General features: G+C 38.6%; 1 protein-coding gene across 1 annotated transcript in view; it reads right to left on the reverse strand.

Moving 5' to 3' along the window:
• MORC1 (MORC family CW-type zinc finger 1) overlaps positions 1-21,295 on the reverse strand; it is a 217,545-nt gene that overhangs the window by 173,907 nt on the left and 22,343 nt on the right. Inside the window, 2 exon segments of the mRNA XM_060099828.1 lie at positions 18,903-19,008; positions 20,803-20,962. Coding sequence (XP_059955811.1) covers positions 18,903-19,008; positions 20,803-20,962 — 266 coding nt within the window.

The raw sequence follows: 21,295 nt of genomic DNA on the forward strand, positions 1-21,295 counted from the left end.
TTATCTCAATGAACATTTCAATTAAAAAAAGGGCAGGGCTTCCCTGGTGGCTCAGTGGTTGAGAGTCCGCCTGCCGATGCAGGGGACATGTGTTTGTGCACCGGTCCAGGAAGATCCCACATGCCGTGGAGCGGCTGGGCCCGTGAGTCATGGCCGCTGAGCCTGCGTGTCCAGAGCCTGTGCTCCGCAATGGGAGAGGCCACAACAGTGAGAGGCCCGCGTACCGCAAAAAAAAAAAAAAAAAAAAAAAGGGCAAGTGTCAGACTGGAGGAAAATATTTTCCACATATTTAACACCCAAAATATTAATAGCTAGACTAAATTAAATATTCCTATAAATCAACAAGAAAAACTACATAATAGAAATATAAGCAGGACTTCCGGAGAAGATGGAGGAAGAGTAAGACGCGGAGATCACCTTCCTCCCCACAGATACACCAGAATGCAGCTACACGTGGAACAACTCCTACAGAACACCTACTGGACGCTGGCAGAGGACCTCAGACCTCCCAAAAGGCAGGAAACTCCCCACGTACCTGGGTAGGGCAAAGTGGAAAGATTCCCACACAGAGGATCGGTGCCGACCAGCACTCACCAGCCCGAGAGGCTTGTCTGCTCGCCCGCCAGGGTAGGCGGCGCTGGAAGCTGAGGCTCGGGCTTCGGTCAGAGCGCAGGGAGAGGACGAGGGCTGGCGGCGAGAACTCAGCCTGAAGGGGGCTAGTGCGCTACAGCTAGCCAGGAGGGAGTCCGGGAAAGCTCTGGAGCTGCCGAAGAGGCAAGAGACTTTTTCTTTCCTCTTGGTTTCCTGGTGCGCGAGGAGAGCGCTGCTTGGAGGAGCTCCACAGACGGGCGCGAGCCGTGGCTGAAAGCGTGGAGCCCAGAGACGGGCGTGGGACGCTGGGGCTGCTGCTGCTGCCGCCAAGAGGCCTGTGTGTGAGCACAGGTCACTGTCCACGCCCCCCTTCCGGGGAGCCTGTGCAGCCCGTCACTGCCGGGGTCCCGGGATGCAGGGACGGCTTCCCTGGGAGAACGCACGGCGCGCCTCGGGCTGCTGAAATGTCACGACGGCCTCTGCACCTGCAGGGTCGCCCCGCACTCCGTGCCCCTCCCTCCCCCCCGGCCTGAGTGAGCCAGAGTCCCCGAAGCGGCTGCTCCTTTAACCCTGTCCTGTCTGAGCGAAGAACAGATGCCCTCCAGTGACCTACACGCAGAGGCGGGGCCAAATCCAAAGCTGAGACCCAGAGCTGTGAGAACAGAGAAGACAAAGGGAAATCTCTCCCAGCAGCCTCAGAAGCAGCGAACTAAAGCTCCACAATCAACTTGATGTACCCTGCATCTGTGGAATACATGAATAGACAACAAATCATCCCAAATTGAGGAGCCAGGAGTCAGTGCTGTGCCTCTGAGTGGGAGAGCCAACTTCAGGACACTGGTCCACAAGAGACCTCCCAGTTCCACATAATATCAAACGGCGAAAATCTTCCAGAGATCTCCATCTCAACACCAGCACTCAGCTTCACTCATCGACCAGGAAGCTACAGTGCTGGACACCCTATGCCAAACAACTAGCAAGACAGGAACACAATGCCACCCATTAGCAGAGAGGCTGCCTAAAATCATAAAAAGTCCACAGACACCCCAAAACACACCACCAGACATGGACCTGCCCACCAGAAAGACAAGATCCAGCCTCATCCACCAGAACACAGGCACTAGTCCCCTCCACCAGGAAGCCTACACAACCCACTAAACCAACCTTAGCCACTGGGGACAGACACCAAAAACAACGGGAACTACGAACCTGCAGCCTGCAAAAAGGAGACCCCAAACACAGTAACATAAGCAAAATGAGAAGACAGAAAAACACACAGCAGGAGAAGGAGCAAGATAAAAACCCACCAGACCTAACAAATGAAGAGGTAATAGGCAGTCTACCTGAAAAAGAATTCAGAATAATGATAGTAAAGATGATCCAACATTCTATTTCCAAGATCCAAAATCTTGGAAATAGAATAGACAAAATGCAAGAAACAATTAACAAGGACCTAGAAGAACTAAAGATGAATGAAGCATTGATTAAAAACACAATAAATGAAATGAAAAATACTCTAGATGGGATCAATAGCAGAATAACTGAAGCAGAAGAACGGATAAGTGAGGTGGAAGATAAAATAGTGGAAATAACGGATGCAGAGCAAAATAAAGAAAAAAGAATGAAAAGAACAGAGGACAGTCTCAGAGACCTCTGGGACAACATTAAACGCACCAACATACGAATTATAGGGATTCCAGAAGAAGAAGAGAAAAAGAAAGGGACTGAGAAAATATTTGAAGAGATTATAGTTGAAAACTTCCCTAATATGGGAAAGGAAATAGTAATCAAGTCCAGGAGGCACAGAGTCCCATACAGAATAAATCCAGGGAGAAATACGCCAAGACACATATTAATCAAACTGTCAAAAATTAAACACAAAGAAATCATATTAAAAGCAGCAAGGCAAAAACAACAAATAACACACAAGGGAATCCCCATCAGGATAACAGCTGATCTCTCAGCAGAAACTCTACAAGCCAGAAGGGAGTGGCAGGACATAATTAAAGTGATGAAGGAGAAAAACCTGCAACCAAGATTACTCTACCCAGCAAGGATCTCATTCAGATTTGATGGAGAAATTAAAACGTTTACAGACAAGCAAAAGCTGAGAGAGTTCAGCACCACCAAACCAGCTTTACAACAAATGCTACAGGAACTTCTCTAGGCAAGAAACACAACAGAAGGAAAAGACCTACAATAACGAACCCAAAGCAATTAAAAAAATGGGAATAGGAACATACATATCAATAACTACCTTAAATGTAAATGGACTAAATGCTCCCACCAAAAGACACAGATTGGCTGAATGGATACAAAAACAAGACCCATATATATGCTGTCTACAAGAGACCCACTTCAGACCTAGAGACACATACAGACTGAAAGTAAGGGGATGGAAAAAGATGTTCCATGCAAATGGAAACCAAAAGAAAGCTGGAGTAGCAATTCTCATATCAGACAAGATAGACTCTAAAATAAAGACTACTAGAAGAGACAAAGGACACTACACAATGATCAAGGGATCGATCCAACAAGAAGATATAACAATTGTAAATATTTATGCACCCAACAAAGGAGCACCTCAATACATAAGGCAAATACTAACAGCCATAAAAGGAGAAATCGACAGTAACACAATCATAGTAGGGGACTTTAACACCCCACTTTCACCAATGGACAGATCATCCAAAATGAAAATAAATAAGGAAACACAAGCTTTAAATGATACATTAAACAAGATGGACTTAATTGATATTTATAGGACATTCCATCCAAAAACAACAGAATACACATTTTTCTCAAGTGCTCATGGAACATTCACCAGGATAGATCATATCTTGGGTCACAAATCAAGCCTTGGTAAATTTAAGAAAATTGCAATTGTATCAAGTATCTTTTCTGACCACAATGCTATGAGATTAGACATCAATTACAGGAAAAGAGCTGTAAAAAATACAAACACATGGAGGCTAAACAATACACTACTTAATAACGAAGTGATCACTGAAGAAATCAAAAAGGAAATTAAAAAATACCTAGAAACAAATGACAATGGAGACACGAAGACCCAAAACCTATGGGATGCAGCAAAAGCAGTTCTAAGAGGGAAGTTTATAGCAATACAATCCCACCTTAAGAAACACGAAACATCTCGAATAAACAACCTAACCTTGCACCTAAAGCAATTAGAGAAAGAAGAACAAAAACATCCCAAAGTTAGCAGAAGGAAATAAATCATGAAAATCAGATCAGAAATAAATGAAAAAGAAATGAAGGAAACGATAGCAAAGATCAATAAAACTAAAAGCTGGTTCTTTGAGAAGATAAACAAAATTGATAAACCATTAGCCAGACTCATCAAGAAAAAAAGGGAGAAGACTCAAATCAATAGAATTAGAAAAGAAACAGGAGAAGTAACAACTGACACTGCAGAAATACAAAAGATCATGAGAGATTACTACAAGCAACTCTATGCCAATAAAATGGACAACCTGGAAGAAATGGACAAATCCCTAGGAATGCACAACCTGCCAAGACTGAATCAGGAAGAAATAGAAAAGATGAACAGACCAATCACAAGCACTGAAATTGAAACTGTGATAAAACATCTTCCAACAAACAAAAGCCCAGGACCAGATGGCTTCACAGGCGAATTCTATCAAGCATTTAGAGAAGAGCTAACACCTATCCTTCTCAAACTCTTCCAAAATATAGCAGAGGGAGGAACAGTCCCAAACTCATTCTATGAGGCCACCATCACCTTGATACCAAAACCAGACAAGGATGTCACAAAGAAAGAAAACTACAGGCCAATATCACTGATGAACATAGATGCAAAAATCCTCAACAAAATACTAGCAAACAGAATCCAACAGGACATTAAAAGGATCATACACCATGATCAAGTGGGGTTTATTCCAGGAATGCAAGAATTCTTCAATATACGCAAATCAATCAACGTGATACACCATATTAACATGTTGAAGGAGAAAAACCATATGATAATCTCAATAGATGCAGAGAAAGCTTTCGACAAAATTCAACACCCATTTATGATAAAAACCCTGCAGAAAGTAGGCATAGAGGGAACTCTCCTCAACATAATAAAGGCCATCTATGACAAACCCACAGCCAGCATCGTCCTCAATGGTGAAAAACTGAAACCATTTCCACTAAGATCAGGAACAAGACAAGGTTGCCCACTCTCACCACTCTTATTCAACCTAGTTTTGGAAGTTTTAGCCACAGCAGTCAGAGAAGAAAAGGAAATAAAAGGAACCCAAATCAGAAAAGAAGAAGTAAAGCTGTCACTGTTTGCAGATGACATGATACTATACGTAGAGAATCCTAAAGATGCTACCAGAAAACTACTAGAGCTAATCAATGAATTTGGTAAAGTAGCAGGATACAAAATTAATGCACAGAAATCTCTGGCATTCTTATATACTAATGATGAAAACTCTGAAAGTGAAATCAAGGAAACACTCCCATTTACCATTGCAACAAAAAGAATAAAATATCTAGGAATAAACCTACCTAAAGAGACAAAAGACCTGTATGCAGAAAATTATGACACTGATGAAAGAAATTAAAGATGATACAAATAGATGGAGAGATGTACCATGTTCTTGGATTGGAAGAATCAACATTGTGAAAATGACTCTACTACCCAAAGCAATCTACAGATTCAATGCAATCCCTATCAAACTACCACTGGCATTTTTCACAGAACTAGAACAAAAAATTTCACAATTTGTATGGAAACACAAAAGACCCCGAATAGCCAAAGCAATCCTGAGAACAAAAAATGGAGCTGGAGAAATCAGGCTCCCTGACTTCAGACTATACTACAAAGCTACAGTAATCAAGACAGTATGGTACTGGCACAAAAACAGAAAGATAGATCAATGGAACAGGACAGAAAGCCCAGAGATAAACCCACACACATATGGTCAACTTATCTTTGATAAAGGAGGCAGGAATGTACAGTGGAGAAAGGACAGTATCTTCAATAAGTGGTTCTGGGAAAACTGGACAGGGACATGTAAAAGTATGAGATTAGATCACTCCCTAACACCATACACAAAAATAAGCTCAAAATGGATTAAAGACCTAAATATAAGGCCAGACACTATCAAACTCTTAGAGGACAACATAGGCAGAACACTCCATGACATAAATCACAGCAAGATCCTTTTGGACCCACCTCCTAGAGAAATGGAAATAAAGACAAAAATAAACACATGGGACCTAATGAAACTTCAAAGCTTTTGCACAGCAAAGGAAACCATAAAGAAGACCAAAAGACAACCCTCAGAATGGGAGAAAATATTTGCAAATGAAGCAACTGACAAAGGATTAATCTCCAAAATTTATAAGCAGCTCATGCAGCTCAATAACAAAAAAACAAACAACCCAATCCAAAAATGGGTAGAAGACCTAAATAGACATTTCTCCACAGAAGATATACAGACTGCCAACAAACACATGAAAGGATGCTCAACACCTTTATTCATTAGAGAAATGCAAATCAAAACTACAATGAGATATCATCTCACACCAGTCAGAATGGCTATCATCAAAAAATCTAGAAATAATAAATGATGGAGAGGGTGTGGAAAAAAGGGAACACTCTTGCACTGCTGGTGGGAATGTGAATTGGTACAGCCACTATGGAGAACGGTATGGAGGTTCCTTAAAAAACTACAAATAGAACTACCATATGACCCAGCAATCCCACTACTGGGCATATACCCTGAGAAAACCATAATTCAAAAAGAGTCATGTACCAAAATATTCATAGCAGCCCTATTTAAAATAGCCCGGAGATGGAAACAACCTAAGTGTCCATCGTCAGATGAATGGATAAAGAAGATGTGGCACATATATACAATGGAATATTACTCAGCCATAAAAAGAAACGAAATTGAGCTATTTGTAATGAGGTGGATGGACCTAGAGTCTGTCATACAGAGTGAAGTAAGTCAGAAAGAGAAAGACAAATACTCTACGCTGACACATATATATGGAATTTAAGAAAAAAAATGTCATGAAGAACATAGGAGTAAGACAGTAATAAAGACACAGACCGACTAGAGAATGGACTTGAGGATATGGGGAGGGGGAAGGGTAAGCTGTGACAAAGCAAAAGAGCGGCATGGACATATATACACTACCAAACGTAAGGTAGATAGCTAGTGGGAAGCAGCCGCATAGCACAGGGAGATCAGCTCGGTGCTTTGTGACTGCCTGGAGGGGTGGGATAGGGAGGGTGGGAGGGAGACGCAAAAGGGAGGGGATATGGGAACATATGTATATGTATAACTGATTAAATTTGTTATAAAAAAAGAAGCACAAATGACAAAGCAAATGATGTAAATATTAACAGTAAATAAATCTGGATAAAAGCTCTAGGGGTGTTCCTTGTTACTATGTTTACTTTCGCAGTTTTCTTCTAAGTTTGAAACTATTTAGAAATAAAATGTTTATTTAAAAAAAGGAATATAAGCAAAACACATAAGCAAATTATGGAAGCAAAGTAAGTGTTCAAAAAACATGAAAATATACTCAATTTTGTCAATAATTAGGAGAAAACTAGAGTGCAGAGAAATATTTAATCTACCCGCTAAATTTTTTTAAAACAAGAAAAATTCATTGTCTCACAGTTCTAGAGGCTAGAAGTGTGAGAAAAAGATGTCACCATAGTTTGTTTTTCTGAGAGCTGTGAAGAAAAATCTGTTCCCTGACTTTTGCCTAGGTTTTGATCGTTTGCTACCTGGCAGAATTTTAAAGATTGATTATATAAATTCTTGGTAAGAATCAGGGCATTAAGAAAACTCATACCCTTGGTTGGGTGCATAGTAAATTTAAGCATTTCACACAATACTTTAGCACTATTTAAATTTAAAATTACCACCACTTAATCTGGCAATATTTTTTCTGAGAATACTAAAGAAATATCAATACTTGTGCATGTGCCCCAAAATATAAGTATAAAGATCAGCATTGTTAAAAGAGTGAAGAAACTGAAGTCCCATCAATAGGAGAGTGTTGATGTATAATATCATGCTATACATTATATTACAGTGTATAGTAACTGAATATTATGCAAAATTGTTATATACCGACATACAGTATTTGATCAGTATACAGCTATTTCAAAAATTAAGTATACCATCTTTAAAAGAGTCATCTTTTAAAATGAAATACAGCACTATCTTCTAAAGAGAACCAGGGTTCCTTGGAGAAATGGCCTATTGCAGACAGGGGAAATAGGAGTATAATATGAGCCTGGAACCTCTTGTGGTTCCAGCAAGTACAGAAATGTTCAAAAATGATGGTGACGTGAAAAGAACATAAGATTCAGCTTAAACAGGCTCCTACTAGCCAGAGCCAAATCTAGGACAACTTTAGACACAAAATTCATATTGATAGTGATGGTTTATAACCCTTAGAATAAAGAGAATAAGACAGAATCCATGGATTCATAGTACATATAAAGAGAGGAAGAGCGAGAGGTTGAAAGATAAAGCAAGTGCGGTAAAATAACATTTGTGGAATCAGAGTGCAAGGTATACTGGAATTCTTTGTATTATCTTTGCAACCCTTCTGAAAAGTCTAAATTATTTCAAAATAAAAGGTTAAGAAGAAAAATGTCTGAGTTAAATCTAATATAAAGTGACAATTACTAGAAAAAAACTAAATGACATATTTAAAAACTGAACTTGCAGAATTATTTCTATAGAAGAAGAGAGACTAAGGGAACTGGTGTGGAGAATGAGGAAGCACTATTACTCTGATCTGTGTGTTTATGCAGGTTTGAATAGTTTTCAATAAATTAATATTGTGTACTACTTGAAGCCCCTCCCTTCATACACGTTCTACCCTCTTCCCCAAAGATTAATGCCCCTGGAACAGGTGATGGACCACCAGGTAAACAAGGAAGAGTGAGATATAGGAGAGAATAAAGAAAACTAATACATGGATCCAGGATTCACTGGCATATCTTACATGAAATTTCAAAATCTCAGTTATGAAATTATAATTCCATACCAGTATCCACATAAAAAAGCTGTATGTCTTATGAATGAAATTTAAAACATCCAAATTACAGAATTATAATTCCACACCTGGCATCTACCTAAACTCTCTGAGTAAGGAATGCCGAAGTAGAATTACAACCCTGCAGATTTTGCAGATGCCAATTTATACTAACCACATATGAGGTAGTGATGGGCACTGACTCATTTTAAAATCCTCCACCAGCCTGTCATCTTCCATTTGCTTAGTCCTACTGCACTCTATCAATACAGGACCTTTGAAAATGACTCTAAATTTCAATAATTTGTATGACTGTGACTGAAGGTTACTAACAGGCACCAGTGAGAAGGAGAAAATGGATTAACTTGATTCTGTTTTGCACAAATGGACTACTTCAAAGGAAAAAGATACAACTTGGTGGGGGGAAAAGTTACAAAGGTTTGAGGTGTGGGACTTGGTTCAGAGTTCTAAAAATTACCACAACATAAACTAATAAACAAAAATTGTCTAAGCAGGCCCTAAAGAAACATCTTGTTTTCTGTTATTAGCCCACTTTTATTTCTTTAATATTCAGTATTCTCAGCCCTCCCCTGCACCTCCATTTTATTCCAAACTCTTGATTTTCTTCTGATTTCTTACAAAGCTACTTTTCATATCATCTTCTTCCCTTTCTGGGAACTAAGTTTAACATGATATAATTCAACATGATTCTTTCCCTACAGATACAACTCACTTTCTGCATGTCACCCTGGAACCTCTGTACGCTTCCCTGGCATTCTCCACATACCACAGTCACAGATTCAAACTGCAGTTTGATATATCACACATGAAATGCAAACTTCTGCCTCATCTGCATTCTGAAATTCTGAGATGATTGTTATCTATCTACATACAATTTTTTTTAATTTAAGGGAAAACAAGTTGTCTTTAGACTGACATTGCCAAAGCACATGCCACTGCCCTGTGCTTAAACATCACTCCTAATGAAATTTTCATGAGGTTACTGTTATCTTGAAACATGGCCCTGCCAATGGTCAGATTACTGCTCTTAGAGACTCAGCCCAAAGCAGAACGATAAAGGGTTTGATTCCTAAGTTTAAAACTGATACCAAATAGTCACAAGAACTGTGTCAAAGTTCAGACCCTTTGACTCACTGGTTCCCATCCTGGGAATCTGTCTTAAGAAAATAATTCAAAAAATTAAAAAAAAATCTGTATGAATATGTTTATTCCAACATCATCCACAAATAATGTGAAACACTGAGACTGTCCAAAAATACAAGAATTGTTATGTAAATTTTGACGAATCAGTTCAGTGGTCACTTATCAAGAAATCATTACGAAATGAGGCTTATTAAGACTGTATAACTTAGAATAAAGTTTAGAAGCAAATCATAAATGAAAAAAGAGAAACTGCACTTAAAAAACACTAGAACGGAATAATAAATTAATAATTATGAGGGGCTTTCCTGGTGGCGCAGTGGTTAAGAATCTGCCTGCCAGTGCAGGGGACATGGGTTTGAGCCCTGGTCCGGGAGGATCCCACATGCCGCAGAGCAACTAAGTCCGTGCGCCACAACTACTGAGCCTGTGCTCTAGAGCCCGCGAGCCACAACTACTGAGCCCATGTGCCACAACTACTGAGGCCTGCACGCCTAGAGCCCATGCTCCGCAACAAGAGAAGCCACCACAATGAGAAGCCCGTGCACCGCAACGAAGAGTAGCCCCCACTCTCAGCAACTAGAGAAAGCCCGTGTGCAGCAGCGAAGACCCAATGCAGCCAAAAATTAAATAAATGAATAAATAAATACATTAAAAAATAATCAATTATGATGTAGAAATTCTTTTCCTTAAAAAGTTAAAAAGTATTGTTTTACTTTTGATTTTACAATAAACAAAATTGGAAGAAAGTAAATAATACCAGGAAACCTCTTCTCTGAGGCCAAACAAAAGTCTGAAGCCTGGATTTTCCTATTCCTATGTAGAAAATTAAATTATTTTCAGAATCAGCAGGACCACACCATCTAAGACTAAAGGTGAAAATTACACAGTTGGAAGGTTTGAAACTTGTTTTGGACAGATGTCAAATTATGCCCAATGGCTTTAAGGGGATACAATAGCCAGAAGAAAAAGAAACAGTAAAAAAGTTGTTATATTACTTGCTCTCGAAACCAAGATTATGTAAACTGTACCTGATTAGAAGTTCAAAGATCAGAAGTCATAAATGGAAAAGGAATCAGAAAAAGATCCACCTTGGGACCAGATGTATTCTTTCAGCCTTAAGAGTTAATGTTTTTCTAGTCCCTTAGTGAAGAGGAATTAGGTGTTATTGTCAGAATCCACTGACTTTTTAGAGGAGAAAACTACAGTGGCATTATTATCCCATCCCCAGGAGGAGATACTGCTGTCCCTTCTTGGCACCATCAAGGTGCTCACATCAGAAGCCATGAAATGTATAGCATCTTTGGTATAGAAATTATGCCTCCTCTTTACAATAATCCTTCCTCATAAAACCCCATCCTTGTCTTTAAAAAAACTTCTCTTGTGATTAAAGTGTGAAAACTTTTGTTGAAAAATCAAACAAACAAAAAATTCCAATGTGAACAATGTTCCATGTCAATTGTACATGTCCTGGGTCTGATCCATTTTTTTATTTTGTAATTAACTGCCTAAATGCTTTAAGAAGCTTCTGGTTCATTAAACAATCTGGAAACAGTAAGAATTTTTCCCAAATAGTTAGTTGTCAAATGATTCCTCTAATAATGTATTGTTTCCTGATGCTAGTGTTGAAATGCCAAGGCACTCTGAGATAACTTTTGGAAAATTTGAGCTCAAAGCTTTTAAATAGTATAAGATATTGTTTTTCAAACCAGTTGTTAAGCAGAGGACAAGGCCAGCAAGAAAAGGAGGAGTTGCCAGTAATGGAGTTGCCAGTAACAACTCTGAGCCTCCTTTCTGACATTGGCACATTAATGTTGGCAAAACGGTTCCCAGCAATTGCAGAACAGTAATTAGGCTGGATATTTTTTTCCAAAAGGAAAAAAACCTCCATTTCTGTGTAAATTAAGAATTCCACATGTTAGAATGAGATGAGAAAAAATATAAATTAGAAAAATATAGAAAAGCTAATCTAAAGTAGGTTATCAAATGTTAAATTCTCTAACTGATAAAAGAACTTTCAAAATTTCACCTCCAAGGAAAAAGAAAAAGAAGTTGTCTAAGCTGATGTGTTACTTGGGTCTCAATATCTTAGTCTAAAGCTGCACTGTCCAATACGGTAGCTACTGGCCATGTGTGGCTATTGGGCACTAGTCCAAATTGATATGTGGTATATGTGTAAAACACACACTGGATTTCAAAGATTTAGAATGGAAAAAAAACAATGTAAAATGTCTCAATATTTTGCATACAGAAATTGAAATTATAATATTTTATATATACCAGATTAAATACAAACATTATTGGGGGGAGGAGTCAAGATGGAGGTGTGGGAAGACACGGAGTTAGCGTCTCCCTACAACTAGGGCACCTGCCAGCCACTGGTAGGAGACCCTGATGCCCAAGGAGACAGAAGGAACCCCAGAGTGAACTGGTAGGACACAGGGGGACTGGGGCGGGGAGGAGAAGTGGAGGCCAGACAAGATTGGCGTCCCTGAGGCCAGGGAGATCAGGAGAGGCAGGTGGGAGGGACTCTCCAGGAAGAGCAGGAGAGGAGCAGAGGGCGATCTCCTGACCCACTCGGGCCAGGGAGCCTGCTGAGCTCCCAAGCCGGTATCCCCCCCCACAAGGCCCCATTCAGGTCACGTGGGTCCTGGGGGCATAGGAGGGAGGCTGGGGAGATCAGGAGAGGCAGGTGGGAGGGCCCTTCCCAAACCAGAGAAGCAGGAGAGGAGAGGAGGGCATTTACTCTGCCCACTTGAGCCCAGGAAGCCTGCTAAGCTCCAAGGTGAGGTCCCCTGCCCTCTGAGACCAGAGGTGGGAGGCACACCTGGGCCCCTTCTGTTCCTTAGCCTAAGCTCCACCCCGCATAGTCCCCAGGGCCTTTTCCAGCCCTGTGGGTCCTGAGCATTGTCTCCGCCCACCACCCAAACCTTGCCCTTGCTTAGGCCCTGGTCTCCACAGACAAGGCCTTCCCCGTACCCCCCCACCCCGTTTTTTTTTCTTTTCCCTCCTCCTCTTTTTTATTACTGTGGTACTGATGTACCTTCCAGTTGCTGACACATCTATATTTTTATTTTTACATTCTTTCTATTTTATATTCTTTCTATATCTCTTAGCTTCCTAGTCTAATTTTATTTTTTACTTTGTTATTGTTCTTTCTTTTTTGGGGGGGGGCACCCCACATGGCTCCTGTGGTGGGAGCTCTGAGTCCAAACCACTAGACTAACAGAGAACCTCAGACCCGAGGAATATTCATTGGAGTGAGGTCTCACAGAGTTCTTCATCTCAGCACAAAGATCCAGCTCTACCAAATAGCCTACAAACTCCAGTGCTGGAAGCCTCAGGCCAAACAACCAATAAAACAGGAACACAATCCCACTCATAAAAAAAAAAAAAAAAAGAAATGAGACAGCAAAGCAAGGAGCAAGGTAAAAACCTATAAGACCAAATAAATGAAGAGGAAATAGGCAATTTACCTGAAAAAGAATTCAGAGTAATGATAGTAAAGGTGATGCAGAATCTTGGAAATAGAATGGATTGAGAAAAATACAAGAAATGTTTAACAAATATCTAAAAGAACTAAAGAACAAAAAAAAAGAGATGAATAACACAGTGAACTGAAATGAAAAATACACTAGAAGGAATCAATAACAGAATAACTGAGGCAGGATGAATAAGTGAGCTGGAAGACAAAATGGTGGAAATAACTGCCAAGGAGCAGAATAAAGAAAAAAGAATGAAATGAATTGCAGAGACCTCAGGGACAACACTAAACGCACCAACATTCGAATTATAGGGGTCCCAGAAGAAAAGAGAAAAAGAAAGGGTCTGAGAAAATACTTAAAGAGATTATAGTGGAAAACTTCCCTAACACGGGAAAAGAATTAGTCACCCAAGTCTGGGAAGCACAGAAAGTCCCATACAGAATAAACCCTGGGAAAAACACACTAAGACACATATTAATCAAACTAACAAAAGTTAAATTCAAAGAAAAAGTATTAAAAGCAGCAAGGGAAAAACAAAAAATAACATACAAAGGAATCCCCATAAGGTTATCAGCTGATTTTTCAGTGGAAATTCTCCAGGCCAGAAGGGAGTGGCAGGATATTCTTAAAGTGATGAAAGAGAAAAACCTACAGCCAAGATTATACTACCCAGCAAGAATCTCATTCAGATTCGATGGAGAAGTCAAAAGGTTTTCCCACAAGCAAAAGCTAAGAGAATTCAGCACCACCAAACCAGCTTTACAACAAATGCTAAAGAACCTTCTCTAAGCGGAAAACACAAGAGAAGAAAAAGATCCACATAAACAAACCCAAAACAATTAAGAAATGGTAACAGGGACATACATATCGATAATAACCTTGAATGTAAATGGATTAAATGCCCCAACCAAAAGACACAGACTGCTCAATAGATAAAACAACAAGACCCATATATATGCTCTCTATAAAAGACCCACTTCACACCTAGGGACACATACAGACTGAAAGTGAAGGGATGGAGAAAGATATTCCATGCAAACACAAATCAAAAGAAAGCTGGAGTAGCAATACTTGTATCAGATAAACAGACTTTAAAATAAAGACTGCTACAAGAGATACGGAGGGACACCACATATTGATCAAAGGATCAATGAAAGAAGAAGATATAACAATTATAAATGTTTATGCATCCAACAGAGGAGCACCTCAATACATAAGGCAAATGCTGACAACCATGAAAGGAGAAATTGACAGTAACACAAAAATAGTAGGGGACTTTAACACCCCACTTACACCAATGGACAGATCATCCAAACAGAAAATAAATACAGAAACACAAGTTGTAAATGATACAATAGACCACATATATCTAATTGATATTTATAGAACATTCCACCCCAAAGTGGCAGAATACACTTTCTTCTCAAGTGCACATGGAACATTCTCCAGGATAGATCATGTCTTGGGTCACAAATCAAGCCTTGGAATATTTAAGAAAACTGAAATCATATCAAGCATCTTTTCTGACCACAATGCTATGAGACTGGAAATCAATTACAGGAAAAAAACTGTAAAAAACACAAGTACATGGAGGCTAAACAGTGTGCTACTAAATAACCAAGAGATCACTGGAGAAATCAAAGAAGAAATTAAAAAATACATAGAAACAAATGACAGTGAAAACATGACAACCCAAAACCTACAGAATGCAGCAAAAGCAGTTCTAAGAGGGAAGTTTATAGCAATTCAATCTCACCTCAAGAAACAACAAAAATCTCAAATATACAATCTAACCCTGAACTTAAAACAACTACAGAAAGAAGAACAAAGAAAACCAAAAGTCAGTACAAAGAAAGGAATCATAAAGATCAGAGCAGAAATAAATGAAACAGAAACGAAGAAAACAATAGCAAAGGTCAATAAAACTAAAAGATGGTTCTTTGAGAAGATAAACAAACTTGATAAACCCTTAGCCAGACTCATCAAGAAAAAAAGGGAGAGGATGCAAATCAATAAAATTAGAAATGAAAAAGGAGAAATCACAACTGACACTGCAGAAATACAAAAGTTTATAAGAGACTACTACAAACAACTATATTCCAATAAAATGGACAACCACAAAGAAATGGACAAATTCTTGGAAAGGTACAATTTTCCAAGACTGAACCAGGAAGAATTAGAAAATATAAACAGACCTATCACAAGTAATGAAATCGAAACTGTAGTTAAAAATCTTCCAACAAACAAAAGTCCAGGACAAGATGGCTTCACAGGCGAATTCTATCAAACATTTAGAGAAGAGCTAACACCGACACTTCTCAAACTCTTCCAGAAAATTGCAGAGGGAGGAACACTCCCAAACTCATTCTACAAAGCCACCATCACCCTGATACCAAAACCAGAAAAAGATATCACAAAATAAGAAAATTACAGACCAATATCACTGATGAACATAGATGCAAAAATCCTGAACAAAATACTAGCGAACAGAATCCAACAGCACATTAAAAGGCTCATACACCATGATCAAGTGGGACTAATCCCAGGGATGCAAGGATTCTTCAATATACGCAAATCAATCAATGTGATACACCATATTAACAAATGAAGAATAAAAACCATAGGATCATCTCAATAGATGCAGAAAAAACTTTGCCAAATTCAACACCCATTTATGATAAAAACTCTCCAGAAAATAGGCATAGAGGGAAACTACCTCAACATAATAAAGGCCATGTATGACAAACCCACAGCTAGCATCATACTCAATGGTGAAAAATAGAAAGCATTTCCACTAGGATCAGGAAAAATACAAGAATGTCCACTCTCGCCACTCTTATTCAACACAGTTTTGGAAGTCCTAGCCACAGATATCAGAGAAGAAAAAGAAATAAAAGGAATACAAATTGGAAAAGAAGAAGTAAAACTGTCACTATTTGCTGATGACATGACACTATACATAGAAAATCCTAAAGATGCCACCAGAGAGCTACTTGAACTAATCAATGAATTTCATAAGGTTGCAGGATACAAAATTAATGTACAGAAATCTCCGGCATTCTTGTACACCAACAACGAAAAATCAGAAAAAGAAATTAAGGTAACACTCCCATTTACCATTGCAACAAAAAGAATAAAATACCAATGAATAAACCTTCCTAAGGAGGTGAAAGATTTGTACTCAACTATAAGACACTGATGAAAGAAATCAAAGATGACATAAACAGATGGAGAAATACCATGTTCTTGGATTGGAAGAATCAATACTGTGAAAATGACTATACTACCCAAAGAATCTACAGATTCAGTGCAATCCCTATCAAATTACCAATGGCATTTTTTACAGAACTAGAACAAAAATCTTACAATTCATATGGAAACACAAAAGACCCCGAATAGCCAAAGCAATCTTGTGAAAGAAAAACGGAGTTGGAGGAAGCAGGCTCCCTGACTTCAAACTATACCACAAAGCTACAGAAATCAAGACATTATGGTACCGGCACAAAAACAGAAATATAGATCAATGGTACAGGACTGAATGCCCAGAGATAAGCCCACGCACATATGGGCACCTAATTTACGACAAAGGAGGCAAGAACATACAATGGAGAAAAGACAGCCTCTTCAATAAGTGGTGTTGGGAAAACTGGGCAGCTACATGTAAAAGAATGAAATTAGAACACTACCTAACACCATACAGAAATATAAACTCCAAATGGATTAAAGACTTAAATGTGAGACCAGACACAATAAAACTTTTAGAGGAAAAAACACACTTTGACATAAACCACAACAACATCTTTTTTGACCCATCTCCTAGATTAACAGAAATAAAAAAAAATAAACAAATAGGACTTAATGAAACTTAAAAGCTTTTGCACAGCAAAGGAAACCATAAACAAGACAAAAAGACAACCCTCAGAATGGGAGAAAATATTTGCAAATGAAACAACAGACAAAGGATTGATCTCCAAAATATACAAACAGCTCGTGGACATCAATATCAAAAAAACAAACAATCCAGTTAAAAAATGGGTGGAAGACCTAAATAGACATTTCACCAAGGAGGACATACAGATGGCCAAGAGGCACATGAAAAGATGCTCAACATCACTAATTATTAGAGAAATGCAAATCAAACCTATAATGAGGTATCACCTCACACAGGTCAAAATGGCCATTATCAAAAATGCTAGAAATAAATGCTGGAAAGGGTGTGGTGAAAAGGGAACCCTCCTACACTGTTGGTGGGAATGTAAATTTGATACAATCACTATGGAAAACAGTATGGAGGTTCCTTAAAAAACTAAAAAAAAAAAAAGAAAAAAACCCCCAAAACTAAAAATGGAACTACCATATGACCCAGCAATACCACTACTGGGCATATACCCTGAGAAAACCATAATTCAAAAGAAGGCATGTACCACAATGTTCACTGCAGCACTATATACAATAGCCAGGACATGGAACCAACCGAAATGTCCATCAACAGATGAACTGATAAAGAAGATGTCGCACCTATATACAATGGAATATTACTCAGCCATAAAAAGAAATGAAATTGAGTTACTTGTAGTGAGGTGGATGGACCTAGAGTCTGTCATACAGAGTGAAGTAAGTCAGAAAGAGAAAAACAAATACCATATGCTAACACATATATATGGAATCTAAAACAAACAAACAAACAAAATGATTCTGATGAACCTAGGGCCATGACAGGAATAAAGACACAGATGTAGGGGATGGACTTGAGGACATGGGGAGGGGGAAGGGTAAGCTGGGACAAAGTGAGAGAGTGGCATGGACATATATACACTACCAAATGTAAAATAGATAGCTAGTGGGAAGCAGCTGCATAGCACAGGGTGATCAGCTCGGTGCTCTGTGACCACCTAGAGGGGTGGGATAGGGAGGGTGGGAGGGAGACGCAAGAGGGAGGGGATATGGGGATGTATGTATACATACAGCTGATTCACTTTGTTATACAGCAGAAACTAACACAACATTGTAAAGCAATTATACTCCAATAAAGATATTAAAAAAATAAATCCTGTCTAGCTCTAGCATGCTGACACTAAGAGACTATAGGCTCAAGCTAATAAGTTTTAAATTCAAACTTACTTTAGAGAAATCCAGGGTTAATTACTATTTCATATTTCTCCACACTTTTTCACCCATGCCCCCTACTATTTTCTCAATTCTGTTTCCTATGGATCCCCAGTAGACAAGAAAAATGAATGTCCATTTATTTATTTATAAACTGCAAGTATACAGTTCATAGGGCCATTCTGAATTGTCATTCAGTCATATTCCTCTGAATCACCTGTGGAACATATGAAAAATATTGATTCCTAGGCTTGATATCTGGAGATCCTGACTCAGTACATTTGGGATGAGATAGGATCCTATACTTCTCAAGAAGCTACCTACATCACTCAGAGGCTCAGCCAGGTTTGGGAATCAGTCGTCTAGCCTAACTCACTTCATCTGTAGCTGGGGTAAAATTAATCGTTCTAGAGACAAGGCCTGGTGGCCCCCGACGTGGCGCGAGGATGTAGAGCTCCTAACTCCAGCTCACTGCCATTGTTGACACCTGTTCTGACAAACACTCGTATTACTCACTCCTCAAGAGCTCCAGCCATCAGTATATCTTCCTTGTCAGTTTTAACATCCAACTCAGGTTCTCCATTGAGCAGAAGCTTCAAGTTATAAATAACCAGCAAAGTACCTAATGGAAAAATAGATATTTGACTCATCAATAGTTAACTCTACTATGTGTTAGTCATGGTGCTATTATCTCACTTATGGAATTAAACCTGCTATAGACCAAATTTCTTTTTGTACTTCAGTAAATAATATGCTTGGATAAGTTCCAAGATATACGTCTTGTAGCAAATTCCACTCTCTGCCAAAGAGTGTTGAGTTTCTACAGTATAGCGCTTCTTTTGACTATTCAATTCGTTATGTCTTTCAATGTGGATTCTTAAACTTTGGAACTCTTTTCATAATTTGCATTACAAAAACTGTTAGAAGCCTGAACCAAATTTGTATTATAGGCAAAGCTCTCACTGGCAAAACTGAAATCAATGCACATAAGAACAAAGATGAATTTTCAACATTTGTATAAATATGAAGTACTGCTTTTAGACCCTGAAACAGGTGTTGGTAAACTTTTTCTGTAAAGGGCAAGATAATAAATACTTCAGGCTTTACAGGCCTCTCAGATCTACTCACAACTCAACTCCACAGTTGTAGCATGAAAGCTGCCATAGGGAATACACAAATGAATGATGTGGCTATTTCCAATAAAAATTTACTAACAAAAACAGCTATGGGGCCAATATGGCCTGCAGGCGTTAGAGTTTGCTGACCCCTGCTCTAAAGCACAGTAAACAAAAAAATCCAAATTCTTTATGAAGTTGATTGTAACATAAAGACAAACACCATTGTCAGAGAAATTTTAAGAACAACCAATTACACTTTTTTTGGTAATACTAAAACAGAAGGGAGAACAGCAGAGTGGCTAAGAATTTGGACTTGGACTTGGGAGCCTAAATACTTGGGTCTACATCCTGGATCAACCATTTACTAGCACAATGACCTCAGGTAAGTTTCCTAACCTCTCTGAACCTAAGTTTTCTAATGTATATGATGGAGCTCATGAGGTACCTAAAACACTGAGTTGTTTAGAGGATTAAATGAGTTAATTTTTATAAAGCATTTAGAAAAGTATTCAGGAAACAGTACATCTTTCACTTATATGAGTATTTCACCATTAGAAGGCAACTAAGAGATTACATTAACTGTCCATAAAGTATGCCACATATGTTAATGAAATGAATATTTATTTAATTGCCACTATTTTTCCGCTGTGAGAAAGGGAAAAGGATGACATAAAACATCACTTTTAAACAAAATGCCACAGGTTAGAGAAGAAATTTTGAAGGTAACACAGGCCAAGTCACAAAAAAAATTCTCAGAATTTTGCTATAAGCATAACATAAAACAGAATTTTAATATAAACATAACAGAATTTTGCATATAAACATTACAAAAAGTAGAATGCAAATAGTTTTCTCTGGAGTAGGAATCTTTTTGCTTCCAGATATGAAAAGTGGTAGAAGTCTGGAGAAAGACGGGCACAGAAACCTGGATTCGTTATTTTATAAATTGCTAACTCTCTTATAAACCCTGGTGTCATCTAATCTTGGAGGCTGCAGGAAAGCGTCTGGTGCAGAGACTGTGATTCCCTGCGGTAATAGCCTGTGTCATCCTCCTCTTACCCAGTTCCACCAAGCTCACACAAGTACAAACCTTCCTCCCTATGTCAGGGAGTTAAGAATTATTCCCGTTTGGATTCTCCTGAGACAAAACTTATATAAATAAAATGAATAACTGCCCCATATGAGACTCCATGTGATACTGTAAATAGAAGAAAATATGAAATCATATTTATAGTCTTTCATAAGACACTGAAAACAAATACTTTCACATCAAAATTTCAGGGTTGTGATGATCTTACCACATTTCCCATAGATCACATCAAACTGCTGCATCAATTCAGCTTCAGTTTTAAACGGAGAATACTTATAAATTATAGACAATTCCGTTGAGAATTTCTGAGGATCATCTGTGACAGATTCTCTGGTTCTTGTTAACCATGAAGGTAGTGGAACCACAACCTATTAAAAAAACACACATCAATTTACTATGAAATATACATAGAAAGATCATCATTCTTTTGTCTGATCCTAACTCAGTTCATTTACCATCCAGCCAAATTATAAAACACTAAGTTAAATGTTTATTTTTCCCAGGTATTCTAGTTTTATAAGGAAGAGACACATGACAAATATATATACTTGGAGTTTTATTCTAAAATGTTCCACTGTAGAATGTGGGAACAGATGGAATCTACCTCAGCCCCCTGTGGGATTATGGGTAGAATGGCAGAGGGGACAACAGTATCAGCATTTTAGAAGTTGAAAAGCATATCCAAGTATGGCAGCATATCC

This window comes from Mesoplodon densirostris, chromosome 5 (assembly GCF_025265405.1).
Source record: "Mesoplodon densirostris isolate mMesDen1 chromosome 5, mMesDen1 primary haplotype, whole genome shotgun sequence".
Lineage (NCBI taxonomy): Eukaryota > Metazoa > Chordata > Mammalia > Artiodactyla > Ziphiidae > Mesoplodon > Mesoplodon densirostris.